The 17259-nt window shown below is 50.2% G+C and overlaps 1 protein-coding gene across 1 annotated transcript; it reads left to right on the plus strand.

Moving 5' to 3' along the window:
• Window positions 1–797: 797 nt before the first annotated feature.
• LOC132586282 (protein FAM98A-like) lies at window positions 798–14930 on the plus strand. The gene is made up of 8 exons (XM_060258297.1): window positions 798–1038; window positions 6282–6418; window positions 8087–8221; window positions 9002–9186; window positions 11483–11560; window positions 12862–12978; window positions 13464–13631; window positions 14751–14930. Exons 1-8 carry the CDS (start codon window positions 881–883, stop codon window positions 14898–14900), a joined length of 1128 nt encoding a protein of 375 aa, XP_060114280.1. The 5' UTR covers window positions 798–880; the 3' UTR covers window positions 14901–14930.
• The last annotated feature ends 2329 nt before the right edge of the window (window positions 14931–17259 follow it).

Consider the following 17259-nt stretch of genomic DNA (forward strand, 5'->3'; position numbering starts at 1 on the left):
TGGGGAGCTACCGTTGGCCACCCTTGGCCTATGGAGATCGATTCCCAAAAGGTATAATGGAGAATTGATCTGCGGGTATCTGGGATTCGGATACCTTTTGAGTTAGAGGCACCAAATTTTCAGCATAGCATCCAGTGCCTCTCCCCAAAATATTCTCCAAATTTCAAAAAGATTGGACTAGGGGCTCCAACACTATGAGCCCCCAAGGAAGGTGCCCCTATACTTCTTTATTTCCAATGGAGGCAAAGCATTTAAAAGGTGTGCCGTCCCTTTAAATGTGATGGCCAGAACTCCTTTTGGAATTCAGTTATGCTTGTCACACCCTTGCCCCTAGCTCCGCCGCCAGTGTCTCCTGGCTCCACCCCCAAAGTCTCCTGGCTCCACCCCCAAAGTCCCCAGATATTTCTTGAATTGGACATGTCAACCCTAGATAAAATGGAGAAGAAAACCATGCAAGCTCCTTTGGGTCCCCCCCTTGGAGTGAAAAGCGAGGCATAAAGGAAGGAAATAAATCAAAACGAGAAAGGCTGCAAAACAGGTGATATCAGGTGCACGAGGAATTGGACCTGGCTTTTCCTGGGATTCAGGTGGGAGTTTGCTATCAACTGCTGCCTGCCCGGTTGCCATGGTGAACGAAGAGCGGCGCACGCATCAGCTCCTTCCACCGGTTGAGGTGAGGTTACGAGAAGAAACTCCTGATTGGCCGGAAGGAGGGTTGCTATGAGAAGCGCGTAGCCAATCAGAGACGCCCGGCGGTGACGGATGCGTTGGAGTTTCGGGCGTGGGCGGCTGGACGAGCCCTGAAGCGCGGAGGTTCGGGTTCGCGTCAGGGAGCCGTGTCATTGGCTGAGAGGCGGAGCTTCGCTGCGAGGTTCAGCCAATGACAAAAGCCTGCCCCGGTGCTGGGCGTGGCGCCAGCGTCAGCCAATCGAAAGAGAAGTCTGGGTGTTCTCTTCCAGCCGTGCGCATGCGTTGCGAAGAGGAAGTGGCAGGGAGAGTTTGCTCTACTGCAGGCATGGAAGGCGCTGGAGTCGAAGGGTGAGAGGTTGGAGAGGGGTCCAGTTAGGGGTCTGTGGGAGGGGAGGATTGCCAACCTCCCGGTGGGACCTGGAGATCTGGAGCTGCAGCTGGTTTTCTGGTGGCTCAGTCTCCCTAGGTTAAATGGGCAGCTTTGGAGGCATTATACCCTGCTGAGTCCCCTTTCCTCTTCATACCCCACCTTTCCAAAGTTCCATCCCCAAATCTCACGAATTTCCCAATTCATTAGGTGGGGAGCCATGCATTGAAAGGGGGGATGGAGTTCCAGGATTGCCAACCTCCAGGTGGTAAGAAGCATCCAAGATAGGAAAGGAAAGGTCCACTTTGCAAGCACCTGTCGTTTCCGACTCTGGGGTGACTCTTTCACAACGTTCTCACGGCAGACTTTTTTACGAGGTGGTTTGCCATTGCCTTCTCCAGTCTTTTACACTTTCCCCCCAACAAGCTGGTGACTCTTTTACCGACCTCGGAAGGATGGAAGGCTTAGTCAACCTCGAGCCGACTACCTGAACCAGCTTTCGCTGGGATAGAACTCAGGTCTTGAGCAAAGAGTTCAGATCACAGTACTGCAGTACTGCTGCTTTACCACTCTGCAACCACCCTCAAATATGAAAAAGACTCATAAATTTATAAATATAATAAAGAACTTGAACCAAAGTGCAGTAGGAGTCCCGCCCAAGACCAAAGTCCTTTCATTTATAACCAGTGTTCATATTCTTAAAGGTGGTAATCCGAGGGGATGAACAAGCCGTGAAAATAGAGTCCGAGCTCCAAAGTTTCTTTCAGCGGTAGCTGGTGTAGAGACGAACAGCAGCTGTAACGCCTTTAGTAATCTGCAGAATATTTGAGCTAAATGCCATGTATGAATGATCTTAAGGATTTTTGAAGCTTGTAAAAGCCTCGTGTGAAACAGGGCAATATGTGCATCCCTGTAGTGGTCTTGCGCTTTGCTGCTATTTGTGTCAACACCGGCTACTGCTGAAAGAAACTTTGGAGCATCGGACTCTATTTCCATGGCTTGTTCATCCCCTTAGATTACAATTTTTAAGATTACCATGTTACTCTTTTGTTTGCTGTAGCCTCCAGGTGGTAGCTGGAGATCTCCCTCTATTCCAAGGTCAGTTCTTTTGGAGAGAATGGCTGCTTTGGAAGAAGAAAGAAGAAGATATTGGATTTATATCCTGCTTTATACACTGAATCTCAGAGCAGTCACAATCTCCTTTACCTTCCCCCCCCCACACACATACACAAGTTATGGTCCACAACAGACGCCCTGTGAGGTGGGTGGTGCTGAGAGAGCTCTTGTAGCAGCTGCCCTTTCAAGAACAACTCCTACAAGAGCTATGGCTGACCCAAGGCCATTGCAGCAGCTGCAAGTGGAGGAGTGAGGAATCAAACCCGGTTCTCCCAGATAAAAGTCTGCTCTTTCAAGGACCACCTCTGCGAAAGCTATGGCTGACCCAAGGCCATTCCAGCAGCTGCAAGTGGAGGAGTTGGGAATCAAACCCGGTTCTCCCAGATGAGAGTCTGCCCTTTCAAGGACAACCTCTGCCAGAGCTATGGCTGACCCAAGGCCATTCCAGCAGCTGCAAGTGGAGGAGTGGGGAATCAAACCCGGTTCTCCCAGATAAGAGTCTGCCCTTTCAAGGACAACCTCTGCCAGAGCGATGGCTGACCCAAGGCCACTTCAGCAGCTGCAAGGGGCGGAGTGGGGAATCAAACCCAGTTCTCCCAGATAAGAGTCTGCCCTTTCAAGGACAACCTCTGCCAGAGCTATGGCTGACCCAAGGCCATTCCAGCAGCTGCAAGTGGAGGAGTGGGGAATCAAACCCGGTTCTCCCAGATAAGAGACTGCCCTTTCAAGGACAACCTCTGCCAGAGCGATGGCTGACCCAAGGCCACTTCAGCAGCTGCAAGGGGCGGAGTGGGGAATCAAACCCAGTTCTCCCAGATAAGAGTCTGCCCTTTCAAGGACAACCTCTGCCAGAGCTATGGCTGACCCAAGGCCATTCCAGCAGCTGCAAGTGGAGGAGTGGGGAATCAAACCCGGTTCTCCCAGATAAGAGACTGCCCTTTCAAGGACAACCTCTGCCAGAGCAATGGCTGACCCAAGGCCATTCCAGCAGGTGCAAGTGGAGGAATGGGGAATCAAACCCAGTTCTCCCAGATAAGAGTCTGCCCTTTCAAGGACAACTTCTGCCAGAGCTATGGCTGACCCAAGGCCATTCCAGCAGGTGCAAGTGGAGGAATGGGGAATCAAACCCATTTCTCCCAGATAAGAGTCTGTGCACTTCACCATTACACCAGACCGGCTCTCTGTGGAATCTCTGGGTGGGTGTGTAGTGCTGAGATCAGGAGGGTATTGTCTGCGAAGGGTGCTAAGACCCAACCTGGAAAAGACAGGTGATACACGTGGAATAGAGCAGGTTGTGTAGTGCAAATAAGGGTGTGGGGAGGAAACAGAAGGGAGTGCCGCACTCCCAAGGTGTGATAGTTACTAGCCATTTCTCCTCCAGAGTCGCAGGGTGCTGTGGTGGCCTGAAGTATTAAGCCAGAGGTGGGGAGACCCCAGGGGCAAATCCCTGTTCAGCTGAGAGGCTGACTGGATCAGCAGTTCCCAACTTCTTCTATCTTGTATTGTGGGTTAAGTGCTGGTCTCCAAAACATCCTATTGTTAGCAGTTTTGCTCACGTCACACAGACTGAATGTTATGGCTTCGTTTATTGAATTAATCCATCCAGCCCCTCCTTTGGAACAAAATGTCGATTTTCCCCAAAGGAAGGCTGTTATATATTTGCAAACATTCTGTGTTTGTGCTTATCATTTTTGCCATGTATGCATTTCTGTGGGTGGCTTTAATGGATAACCCCTGGCAGGTAGAGTTGGCAGGAACTAGTGCATCAAAGACACTTGCTGGTAGGCTGAGAAAATAGGAATAGGAGAAAGATTTTGTGTGGCTCTTGAAACCCCCACCGCCCTCTCGGCCAGCTTGGAAAAGGCCTTTCTCTCTTTAAATCACTTTGCCAAATTAAGCCAGCCAGTGGCTTGGAGAATACGTTTAAAGTTAAAGTTGCTGTCTTTCCCTCTCTCCCTTCCTCATCTACCTTCCTTCCCTCCCTCCCTCTCTCAAACATCTGGCATTCATGTCTTGTGGCTCTCAAACATCTCACATTTATTCTAAGTGGCTCATCTGTTAAGCAAGTTTGGCCTCCCCCCCGATCTAGGCAATACTATTATGGGACTTAATGCCATTGACTATACTAGTGGTTCTCAACTCTTTTTGTGTGTGTGTGTATTTTTATTTATGTGCGTGCACACACATCTGGAAGTCACGGCGACTTCTAGTGACTGACCTCTACCGGAATATGGCGGATATTCGGAGAGGTGGCTGAATAAATCCTACTGCTGCCTTCCTGACTTCTGGTATCCCAAGGAGGTCTCCCATCACAAGTGCAAAGTAATGCACATTGGGGCCAAGAATCCCAGCTACAAATACAAGTTGATGGGGTGTGAACTGGCAGAGACTGACCAAGAGAGAGATCTTGGGGTCGTGGTAGATAACTCACTGAAAATGTCAAGACAGTGTGCGTCTGCAATAAAAAAGGCCAACGCCATGCTGGGAATTATTAGGAAGGGAATTGAAAACAAATCAGCCAGTATCATAATGCCCCTGTATAAATCGATGGTGCGGTCTCATTTGGAGTACTGTGTGCAGTTCTGGTCGCCGCACCTCAAAAAGGATATTATATCATTGGAGAAAGTCCAGAGAAGGGCAACTAGAATGATTAAAGGGCTGGAGCACTTTCCCTATGAAGAAAGGTTGAAACGCTTGGGACTCTTTAGCTTGGAGAAACGTCGACTGCGGGGTGACATGATAGAGGTTTAAAAGATAATGCATGGGATGGAGAAAGAGAGAAAGAAGTACTTTTCTCCCTTTCTCACAATACAAGAACTCGTGGGCATTCGATGAAATTGCTGAGCAGAAAGGTTAAAACGGATAAAAGGAAGTACTTCTTCACCCAAAGGGTGATTAACATGTGGAATTCACTGCCACAGGAGGTGGTGGCGGCCACAAGTATAGCCACCTTCAAGAGGGGTTTAAATAAAAATATGGAGCACAGGTCCATCAGTGGCTATTAGCCACAGTGTATGTGTGTATATAAAAATTTTTGCCACTGTGTGACACAGAGTGTTGGACTTGATGGGCCGTTGGCCTGATCCAACATGGCTTCTCTTATGTTCTTATGCTTGCCAGAGTTGACCCTGCTTAGTTTCCACGATATGACAAGATCAGGCTTGCTTGGGCTGTCCGCGTCAGGGCATGGTTCTCAGCTTTTCCTCTCTTATGCCCCGCCAATCATGTCAGAAAGGTCACAGGTGGATAATCTCAGGCAGATAGGATTGACAGGAGAGAGGACATTTCACTTGCAGGTGAGCATGGGGACTGAGGCAGACTGAATTCCTAGCGGTTGTTATGAAATACCACCTAAAGCAGGGGTAGCCAACGGTAGTTCTCCAGATGTTTTTTCCTACAACTCCCATCAGCCCAAGCCAGCTGATGGCTCTCCATGGTCTCAGGCTGAGGTCTTTCCCATCACCTCCTGCCTGGTCCTTTAAACCGGAGGTGCTGGGGATTGAATCTGGGGACCTTTTGCATGCCAAGCAGAGGCTCTTCCACTGAGCTACAGCCGCACTTCATGGCTCTGCAGGGTCTCAGGCTGAGGTCTTTCCCATCCCCTCCTGCCTGGTCCTTTAAACCAGAGATGGCAGGGATTGAACCTGGGACCTTTTGCATGCCAAGCAGAGGCTCTTCTGCTGAGCTACAGCCCCACTTCATGGCTCTCCAGGGTCTCAGGCTGAGGTTTTTTGTAGGCAAAAAACATCTGGAGAGCTACCATTGGCCACCCCTGACCTAAAGCATCCCTGCATCCCACCTGTGGTAAGTGCATCAGTGGTCAAGGGAACCACTGCGATAGGTAATCTTGGCCCAGCCTAGCCTACCTTGTCAGGTGGTTGTGAGGGTGAAATGGAGGAGGAGAGAATGACATATGCCTCACTTGGAGGAAGGCCGGGATTCTAAAGCAATATGTTATGTTAATCACCTGCCCTTTCTCCAAGGATGGCTGGTTGGAAAATCCAGAAAGATGAATATAGCAGGGAGGGAATATTTACAAAGCACTCACTTCTTTGGCTGTTCCTTTTCCGTGGGCGTGACAGTCAACTGCTGTATCTTGTGTTCCCAGGTGGCCGTCTATAGAAACCTTTGCAAAGGTGGCCGAAGCTGGCGTTTCCAGCTCCCAATTCACTTCTCTTTGCGCTTGGCTTGTTTCGGAGCTCCGAGCCCTTTGCCCTTTAGAGGAGGACGTCAGTCCCGCTTGTGGTATGGAACCAGAGCTAGATGTGATGTGTGATATTCTTTGGGTAGAAGCTGGAGGGGGTAATGGAGGGGGAGGGCTGTCACACACAGAAAGCTCCCTTATGCTGAATCAGACCCTTGGTCCAGCAACATTTGATCCGTCAGGAGCCACAGTTGCGTATTCAGACTGGCAGCAGCTCTCCAGGGTCTCAGGCTGAGGTCTTTCCCATCACCTCCTGCCTGGTCCTTTGAACTGGAGATGCTGGGGATTGAACCTGGGACCTTTTGCATGCCAAGCAGAGGCTCTACCACTGAGCTACAGCCCCACTTCATGGCTCTCCAGGGTCTCAGGCTGAGGTCTTTCCCATCCCCCACTGCCGGGTCCTTTGAACTGGAGATGCCAGGGATTGAACCTGGGACCTCCTGCATGCCAAGCAGAGGCTCTACCGCTGAGCTACAGCCCCACTTTGTGGCTCTCCATTGTCTCAGGCTTAGGGCTTTCCCATCACCTACTGCCTGGTCCTTTGAACTGGAGATGCCGGGGATTGAACCTGGGACCTTCTGCATGCCAAGCAGAGGCTCGACCACCGAGCTATAGCCCCACTTCCAGGCTCTCCAGGGTCTCAGGGTGAGGTCGTTTCCCATCACCTCCTACTTGGTCCTTTTAACTGGAGATGTTGGGGATTGAACCTGAGATCTTCTGCATACCAAGCAAAGGCTCTTCCACTGAGCTACAGCCCCACTTCATGGCTCTCCAGGGTCTCAGGCTGAGGTCTTTCCCATCCCCAACTGCCAGGTCCTTTGAGCTGGAGATTCTGGGGATTGAACCGGGAACCTTCTGCATGCCAAGCAGAGGGTTTAGAGATATACCAAGGAGTTTAGAGATATACCAAGGAGTAGAATGTGTGTGGGGGGTGGGGTTAGCAGGAGCATGTAGCTGGTCATTGAGAAGCAGCAGATGAAATCTGACCTCTCCGAATATTTAGGGTTCTACTGAATTTCTTGCCACAGTGTTTTATTGATTCAGATGGTCACTTAAAGGAGGAGAATCTTTAAATAGCTGACAGGCCTTTAGAACTGGGTTGGGGAAGAAAGCAGTAAAACGGTATTGCCTGTGTGAGCTGTAAAATGGGCCTAGTTACAGCGTCACATCTCAAAGGTCAATTCAATCCTCATTTATTTTAACTTCAAACGTGTACCTTTTATTGACCTACAGTGCACAAGCTGCCTTGAGCCTCAGTGAGAAACCGTTCATTGTTTAAAAAGTATATTAGCTGCTTTTCTTCCTTATGGCTTACAACACAGATAAAACACAGGAAATAAAATACAGAGATATATTTAAAAGAACAACATTTAAAGTTACAATTCAGTACTGTTAGTGAACTTAATCAAATATGGTTCTAAATAAAACTGTTTCCAGTTGCCTCCTGAAGAATAAAAATGTGGCGGAGGGGAGGTGGACCTCTCTGGGGAGGTTGTTCCGAAATTGCAGGGCTGCCACCAAAAAGGCCCTGTCTTGTGTACCCACCAAGCGAGCTTCTTTGATTGGTAGGAAGGTCAAGAGGGTCTCTCCCTGTGATCTTAATTCCTGGGCAGGAAAATATAAAATGTCATACATAAATAAATAAAAAATCACAAATCCTTCAGAGAGAGGGAGAGAGAGAGACTTTTATTGACATTAGGTTCCATCAGGTCCTGAAGATGCGGAGACGTTCCAGATCGAGATGAGCGGCCTGCTTGGTGAACTGCGTTGCCCGTACCCCTCGCTGACGACGGGGGATGTGACCACCAGGCTCCACACGCCAGAGAACTGTCTCCAACTTCTCTGTAAGTCCATGGCAGAATTAGTCTTCTGGGCTTTTTCCTGAGCAAAGAATGGGCTGGAGGGTGAAGCGATCCAAGCAGAGGGAGCTGTGCAGGGCTGGTTCTTTGTCCAAGCAACTGATGGGGGTGGCACATAGAGGAGGGTGCTGATAGGCTATGGGGTGCTGGGCTCACTTGCAGCCTGTCAGTGGCAGACCGGTGTCAACTCTCACACCCCTCAGTGGCAGACCGGCATCACTTCTTCTCTGTGCATTGCTGCCACTTGGTTTGAGTCAAACACAGCCCCTCATTTGCTGCCCCCAAGTGCCTTTTGGGAAAATGAGCAGGAGAAAGGATAGGCGTGTTGCCGGCTGGTAAGCCCCTTAATCTGTATGGACGGCAGTCTGGGCTGAACTGGTGATCCTGCAGGAATCCCGCTCGAACCTGCTACAGCAGGAGCGGCCAAACTTGGTCACCGTAAGAGCCACATGGAAGAAATGTCAGATGTTCAAGAGCCACAAGACGTGATGGTCAGATGTTTGAGAGCTGTGAGACGAGGAAGGGAAGGAAGGAAGGAAAATAGATGAGGGAGGTGACGGGAGAGGAGGTGGAAAGAAAGCAACTTTAAATGCATTCTCTGAGCTGCTCGCTTGCTTGGCTTGGAGAAGTGATTTAAAGAGACAAATGCCTCCTCCAAGCTAGCCAATGGGGTAGTGGGGGCTTCAAGAGCCACAGTTTGGCCATCCCCGTGCTATAGTCTGAACAGGTCTAAAGCGTGCATGCCATCTCTCTGTGTCTCTCAAGATTTCTTGAGTTCTGAGCTTCTGGCAGCCCGGCTCCAAGCCCGGAAGAGACCCCCTTCGCCCGAGCGAGAGAATCGGTCTCCGGAAGCCGTGCGGGAGCTGCAGAGCATCTGCCGGGCCTTGGGAATGCCAGAAGCGGATCCGGCCTGCCCCGTGCCTCAGCTCCTGGCCGACATAAAAGCCAAGGTGGGAGCAGACAGTATAAGAGCTAGGACTTGTGGCTGCCGGACAGTTTTAGAATCTCGTGACTACATAAAATGTCATACGGTAATCATTAATTACTCAACCCCCCCCCCCCCCAAAAAAAAGGATCTTGTTGACGTCTGTGCTACTAGGCTCAAGTTGCACTGTTCTCCTGCAGTCCAACACAGCTTCCCTCTAAAACTGTCAAAAAATTGTAACTCTCAACTTATTAAAATAAATCTCAGCTTACTAAAGGGCTAGATAGGGTTTGCTAGTTTTGCTGTGGGGCGTCTTGAGTGTGGCCAAGGACAGCCTCAGCCCGGAGCCAGGATGCCGCAGATCCACTGTTGCCTCTGTGGATGGCCTCAGCGAAGCTATCTTTTTCTGCCTCATGCTGGGTTCTCCTCTCACTGCCTTTGGCTTTTCTTAACATCACTGTCTTTTCCAGTGTCTCCTGTCTTCTTAAAACGTCACCAAAATATAGTAGTCTCACTTGGGTCATTTTCACTTCTAGGGAGAGTTCAGCTTGACTTGACAGGAGTGATGAACATGCAGTCCGAGGACCGAATCAGGCCCCCATGGGCTCCTGTCAGGCCCACGAACAACTCACTGGGGAGGGACGGTGGCTCAGTGGTAGAGCATCTGCTTGGTAAGCAGGAAGGTCCCAAGTTGAATCCCCAGCATCTCCAACTAAAAAGGGTCCAGGCAAATAGGCGTGAAAAACCTCAGCTTGAGACCCTGGAGAGCAGGGGAGGGACGGTGGCTCAGTGGTAGAGCATCTGCTTGGTAAGCAGGAAGGTCCCAGGTTCAATCCCCAGCATCTCCAACTAAAAAGGGTCCAGGCAAGTGAGTGAAAAACCTCAGCTGGAGACCCTGGAGAGTCTCATAAGTGTTAGGGAGGGATGGTGGTTCAGTGGTAGAGCATCTGCTTGGTAAGCAGGAAGGTCCCAGGTTCAGTCCCCAGCATCTCCAACTAAGAAGGGTCCAGGCAAGTAAGTGTGAAAAACCTCAGCTTGGGATCCTGGAGAGCTGCTGCTGGTCTGAGCAGACAATACTGACTTTCATGGATCAAGAGTCTGATTCAGTAGAAGGCAGCTTCATATGTCCATCTGCTTCCTTCTCCCTCTCTCTTGCTTCCTTTTGCGTCACAGCTTGCTTTGCCAGGATCACTCAATCGCACAGGAGCTACAGAGCAAAGCCTCTGTTTTCTCCATTGGCTGACCAGCATGTGAAGCCATTTATGTACAAAAGCTCGCAATGCCCAGCCATTTCATGTTTTCCCCTGGATCTTAGGCTCAGAGCATTGACCATGAGATTTCCATAATGAATGTCAATACATCAAAAGTAGGTTTGCGGTTAAACAGATACGCACCTGAACAACACCTGAGCAGCCTACTCAAGATTGCCACAGCCCAGGCATTGTTTCCAGATTTTGATGCAATGATTCAAAGCAGAAGGTGTCAGTTATCAGAAACTGTAAATAAACAAACCATTCATTGCAAGAGTGCTAATCTTTTAAGCATATTTTATTCTATTTTTTAAAAAAATATCTTGAATTGTGTTTTGTGTCTTTTATAAAGTTTAGATATCCTCTACTTAGAATTACACTTTATGACACACCTGGCTCGGCCTGACAGGGTCTCGTTTACGTTGGCTCCATCCCTCATAACAAATGAGTGACACCCTTGATCTAGAACCCATTTGGTTGCCTTTTTTTGGCCACAACTTACCTTTCTGCAATAAGGGGATTAGACCGCTGATAACTTCCAGGGCTGTTGTAGAGCTTACTGGAGAAGTGTACATTTGATTCCCCATTCCTCCACTTGCAGCTGCTGGAATGGCCTTGGGTCAGCCACAGCTCTCGCAGGAGTTGTCCTTGAAAGGGCAGCTTCTGTCAGAGCTCTCTCAGCCCCACCCACCTCACAGGGTGTTTGTTGTGGGGGAGGAAGGGAAAGGAGATTGTGAGCTCTTCTGAGTCTCTGATTTAGAGAGAAGGGCGGGGTATAAATCTGTAGTCATCATCTTCTTCTACATGGTGTCCTTGCTGCATTTCAGGGGTTTGGTCTAAGCTATTTTACCAAATGCTATCCAGGTGGGATCATTTTTTTGCAGTGAGTCTTAACTCCTAGTTAAGAGAGATGTAGGGATGCAAGCAGTGATCTCTCCCCACCCCCACCCCCAAAAATGATGCAGATGTCTCCCCAACCTCCTCCTAGGTGGTCATTCCCCCCCCATTATGTAAATTATCTGCTTTTTTTTTCCTTTCCCCAAACAGCTAAACTTGTGGTCTCCCTCTTAGATTTCGGAATCGCTTTCCTTTATGCCTCCAGAGCAGATGGCGCCGCTCCTGAAAACGCCGCTGACTTCTGAGGAATGGGTAGGGGGAAGTTTCTTGGGGGGACTCTGCCCAGCCTCTGCCTCCAGTGATTCCCCGGCCCTGTTTGTAGTGGGTGGGGCCGTCAAGAAGGGAGTGGGGCAAAGTTGCTATGACCAGGGGTGGAATTCTGGCAGGAGCTCCTTTGCATATTAGGCCACACACCCCTGATGGAGCCAATCCTCCTGGAGCTTTTTGTTGTTGTTCAGTCGCAGAGTCGAGTCCGACACTGCGACCCCACGAGCAAAGTCACGCCAGGCCCTCCTGTCTTCCACCATCCTCCGAAGTCTGCTCAAATTCATGTTCGTTACATCAGTAACGCTGTCCAGCCATCTCCTCTTTTGCCGTCCCCTTCTTCTTTTGCCTTCTGTCTTTCCCAGCATCAGGGTCTTCTCCACTGAGTACTCCCTTCTCATTGGGTGGTCAAAGTCTTTGAGCTTCAGCTTCAGCATCTGACCTTCCAAGGAACAGTCAGGGTTGATTTCCCTCAGAACTGACTGATCTGATCTTCTTGCAGTCCAAGTGACTCTCAGGAGTCTTCTCCAGGGAGTGCTCCCTTCTCGTTGGGTGGCCAAAGTATTTGAGCTTCAGCTTCAGCATCTGACCTTCCAGGGAACAGTCAGGGTTGATTTCCCTTAGGACTGACTGATCTGATCTTCTTGCAGTCCAAGCGACTCTCAAGATTCTTCTCCAGCACCACAACTCGAAAGCATCTATTCTTCTGTGCTCGGCCTTCCTTATGGTCCAGCTCTCACAGCCATACATTACTACTGGGAATACTATGGCTTTGACTATACGGACTTTTGTTGGCAGGGTGATGTTTCTACTTTTTATTATACAACCCAGGTTTGCTTACAAGACTCTTTTTTATAAGCTCTTGGAGGATTGATTACATCAGGGGGTGCGGCCTAATATGCAAAGAAGCTCCTGCTAGAATTCCAAGCTCTTGGAGGATTGGCTACATCAGGGGGGTGCAGCCTAATATGCAAAAGAGCTCCTGCTAGAATTCCACCCCTGGCTATGACACTGCCTTTCTCCTGCCCCCCCCCCCCCCACCTAGTAAGCAGAAGAAAAGAGCAAGGGTCCGGAAGCAACTTAAAGACTAAGAAAATTTGTGGCAAGGGATGAACTTTTGAGAGTCACTGCTCGCTTCTTCAGCTACCGGTCTGAAGAAGTAAGCACTGACTCGCAAAAGCTCTTCCCCAGCCACAAATTCGGTCAGTCTTTAAGGCGCAACCGGACTCTCACTCTTCTCTGGTGCTGCAGATGGACTGACTTGGTACCCGTCTCGATCTGCCTTCTAGAAAGCACTAGAGAAGATCCACGGAGCGTTGCGGACGGAGTACCAGTGCCGCAAATGCATGATAATCACTCGTTTTGACGTCACAATCGAGTCGTTCTACTGGTCCGAGAGAGCAAAGGTGAGAGATCGGGCAGGTCAACAGTCAAGGCTGTGTGCCGCCCCCTCCCCCCCCCCCCCCGGCCGGTTTTTTCTTTGCCTCAGAAGGAGAAATGTTGGAATCGCCAATTCAGCGATCTCCTCCGTTCAAGTATTTTTAGCCTGCTTTTATCTTGGAAAAATGATATCCAGAATGAGAGCCAGTTTGGTATAGTGGTTAAGTGTGCGGACTCTTTATCCGGGAGAACCGGGTTTGATTCCGCACGCCTCCACTTGCACCTGCTGGAATGGCCTTGGGTCAGCCATAGCTCTTACAGAACTGTCCTTGAAAGGGCAGCTTCCGTCAGCTCTCTCTGCCCCACCTACCTTGCAGCATGTCTGTTGCGGGGGGGGGGGGGGGGAGGTAAAAGAGATTGTGACCACTCTGAGACTCTGAGATTCAGAATATAGGGCAGGATATAAATCCAATATCATCTCCTGTTTTCTTCTACCTCTTGCCTCCGCTAGGATCGCAGTGCGGCCATGTTAAAGGCTTTCCATCCCTTGCGGCAGTCTCTGCAGGGGGATTCTCGGGTCATGCTTGCGCATTTGCTGGCAGCCAGAGACGACCTCTCGTGCATCATCAAGACCAGCAGCGGGACCTCCCGGGAAAAGACCAGCTGCGCCATCAACAAGGTATGGACTCTGGGAGGAAATCCAGGACCCCAAATGATACTTCTGGGATGGAGACAGCCATATTTCTTGTGGCTGCATACGTGCAGTACTTTAGCAGAAGCGCAGAATTGCCTTGCAGAGCAACGGATGACTTAGGCAAATGAGTTTATCCCACCGGAGTCACTAGCCAATATGCCCTGAGCCTGTCTCTCCTGCCACCCACCCAAGTGCTGTCCCTAATTACCCTTTGTGAGAGCCAGTTTGGTGTAGTGGTTAAGTGCGCGGACTCTTATCTGGGAGAACTGGGTTTGATTCCCCCCTCCTCCACTTGCACCTGCTGGAATGGCCTTGGGCCAGCCATAGCTCTGGCAGAGGTTGTCCTTGAAAGGGCAGACTCTTATCTGGGAGAACCGGGTTTGATTCCCCCCTCCTCCACTTGCACCTGCTGGAATAGCCTTGGGTCAGCCATAGCTCTGGCAGAGGTTGTCCTTGAAAGGGCAGCTGCTGTGAGAGCCCTCTCAGCCCCACCCACCTCACAGGGTGTCTGTTGTGGGGGAGGAAGGTAAAGGAGATTGTGAGCCGCTCTGAGACTTTTCGGAGTGGAGGGCGGGATATAAATCCAATATCATCATCTTCTTGATTTCCCCAGAACCAAGGATGGAAAAATGCTGTGGGCAAACCTCCTCCCCCGGGGAAGATCTAGCCCCGTCCCCACCCCATAGCAGTTGAGCAACTAATTGGTATAGCACAAGGGTGACCAAACTGTGGCTCAGGAGCCACATGTGGCTCTTTCACACATACTGTGTGGCTCTCAGAGTCCCCACTGCCCCGTTGGCTGGCTTGGAGAGGGCGTTTGTCTCTTTAAATCATTTATCCAAGCCAAGCCAGCCAGCAGCTTTGAGAATGTATTTAAAGTTACTTTTTTCCACCTCTCCCTCCCTCCTGCATCTACTTGCTTTCCTTCATCTCTCCCTCCCTCCCTCCCTTTCTTCCATCTTGTGGCTCTCAAACATATGACGTTTTTTCTACGTGGCTCTTCCTTTAAGCAAGTTTGGCCATTCTTGGTATAGCACTTCCTGTCTGCTCCCCATTGCCCCCATGTGGCTGCCTCTGGAATAACGCCTCCCTTCTGCCCTACAGGTGCTGATGTCCGGTAGCGTCCCAGACCGGGGTGGGCGTCCGAATGAGATCGAGCCCCCTATGCCCATGTGGGAGAAGAGGCGAGAGGGGGGAGGAGGGGACGACAGCCGCCAGCGCTGGGGCAAAAAGGGGAAGAAGAAGAAAAAATAAAAACAGGAATTGCAGCCCTCTTTCAAATGGCGTACGCTCAAGACTGTGCTGATTTATTTGGGGAGTGCACGAATGGGGTGGCGGTGTCTTGCTTCCCGTCACTGATCATTGGAGGAGCAGTTGGCTGTATGGTGGGACTAGAATTTGTGGCCATGGCTGCAAAGTTTCCTTTTCTGCAGCGTGTGGGGAGTGAGGAAGCCGTTTTAGTGCACCTTTGAACCGGAAGCAAGTCTTCTAATGAACATATGAACATATGAAGCTGGCTTCTACTGAATCAGACCCTCGGTACATCAAAGTCAGTATTGTCTAAGCCTGGCAGCGGCTCTCCAGGGTCTCAAGCTGAGGTTTTCATGCCTACTTGCCTGGCCCCTTTTTCGTTGGAGATGCCAGGGATTGAACCTGGGACCTTCTGCTTATCAAGCAGATGTTCTGCCACTGAGCCACCGTCCCTCCTCTAATGGTATGGCTTGACAGCAGATGCCTGCCAACTTTAGGGAGGGACAGGTGTCTGGAACAGAAGTCGATTACTTGTGGGGCAGGGGGGGAGTTTTCATCCAGGGTAAGGTGGTGGGTTGGCAGGTATTTTCTGAGCACTTCCCCTTGCGGAAGATTGGCACAATTTGGCCATAGAATTCCAAATGTTATCAATACCCTTTGGATAAGGTGCTGCCATTTCAGTTATGGATAGTAGGAAGGCTACCCTGTTGACTGACTGTCTGAATTGTGAATTTGCTTCCCAAGATTTGGTTCTGCCTTCGGTAGCCCAGTATTTGCTATGTAGAGGCAGGTAACAGCAAACCACTGCTGGATGCCTTTTGCCTTGAGGTGGATGGACCAGGCTTGGATAGGTCTTGGATAGGAGACTATCAAGGAAATCCAGGGCTGCGGCTGGGGAAGGGCTCAGTGGCGGAGCCTCTGCTTGGCATGCAGAAGGTCCCAGTTTCAATCCCCAGTTAAAAGAGTGAGGTAGGAGGTGATGTGAAGGATTTCTGCTTGAGACCCCGGAGAGCCTCTGCCAATCTGAGTGGGCAGTACTGACCTTGACGGACCAAGGAACTGATTCAGTAGAAAGCAGCTTCATGTTCATGTAGTTATTTTGGGGGTTGGGCATCTAAGTGGAATTGCATGCAGCTGTCTTGTGCTGATTCAGATCCTTGGTTCATTGAGGTCAGGATTGTCCACTTAGAACAGCAGCAGCTCTCCCGGGTCTCAGGTATTGTCCACTCAGACTGGCAGCTGCTCTCCAGGGTCTCAGACAGAAGTCTTCCGCATCACCTCCTGCCTGGTCCTTTTACCTGGAGATGCCGGGATTGAACCTGGGACCTTCTGTGTGTCGAGCAGAGGCTCTACCACCGAGCTACAGCCCCACTTCATGGCTCTACAAGGTCTCAGGCTGAGGTTTTTCACATCACCTACGCACAGGAGTGTCAAACATGTGGCCCGGGGGGGGGGCAATCAGGCCCTCGGAGAGCTTCTTTCAAGCCCCTGAGCAATTGGCTACCATCCACTTCCTTTTCCCTACCGTTTCCTTCTGCATAACAGCTTGCTTTACAAGGTCTGCTCAACTGCACAGGAGTCACAGAGCAAAGTCTATATTTTCTCCGTGGGCTGAGGCTCCTCCCTTTGGGAGGGAGAGCTTGCTTTGTCAGGCTCTCTCCATCGTACAGCAGAGCTACTGAGCCAAGCCTCTCTCCTTTCTATTGGCTGAGGCTCCTCCCCCTCCTGGGGAAGGAAGGGAAGAGCCAGAGCTTCCTTTGCCCAGTTCCCTGGATCCCATGGGAGAGATACAAAGCACACTCGTAAGAGTGCTAATGTTTTAAGTATGTTTTATTTTAAGTTTTTTTTTTTTTAAAAAGATCTTTAATCGTGTTTGTGTTCTTTATAAAGCTTATATCTCTGCTACCTAATCTTAAATAGGTACACGGACGGCCCAGCCCAATATGGCCCGGCCCAGCAAGGTCTCATTTATGTCAGATCCGGCCCTCATAACAAATAAGTTCGCACCCCTGACCTACGGTGTGGTCCTCTTCGCTGGAGATTGAACCGGGGACCTTCTGCAGGCCAAGCAGATGCCCTGCTACAGCTAGGAATGGAGGCTAGTAATTGGCTACAGAGCATGGATGAGAGGGAACGGAATGGAAAGCCTTGCTTTAGCACGATATAATAGTAGAAGGGGCTGGATTGTGAGACGCAACAGCGTCAGCCTATGAAAAGAGATCGTGGTGGGAGAGTGAATGAATTATTTGCAGAACTTCCACACCGTTTCTTGTCTCTCTCTCCCACCTGCCGAACCGTCTGCTGTTTCCGGGCAAACGATTTCTCTGTGGCCTTCAGCCACCCACTTTTCCACGTCAACATT

The sequence above is a fragment of the Heteronotia binoei genome, chromosome 17 (genome assembly GCF_032191835.1).
Source record: "Heteronotia binoei isolate CCM8104 ecotype False Entrance Well chromosome 17, APGP_CSIRO_Hbin_v1, whole genome shotgun sequence".
Lineage (NCBI taxonomy): Eukaryota > Metazoa > Chordata > Lepidosauria > Squamata > Gekkonidae > Heteronotia > Heteronotia binoei.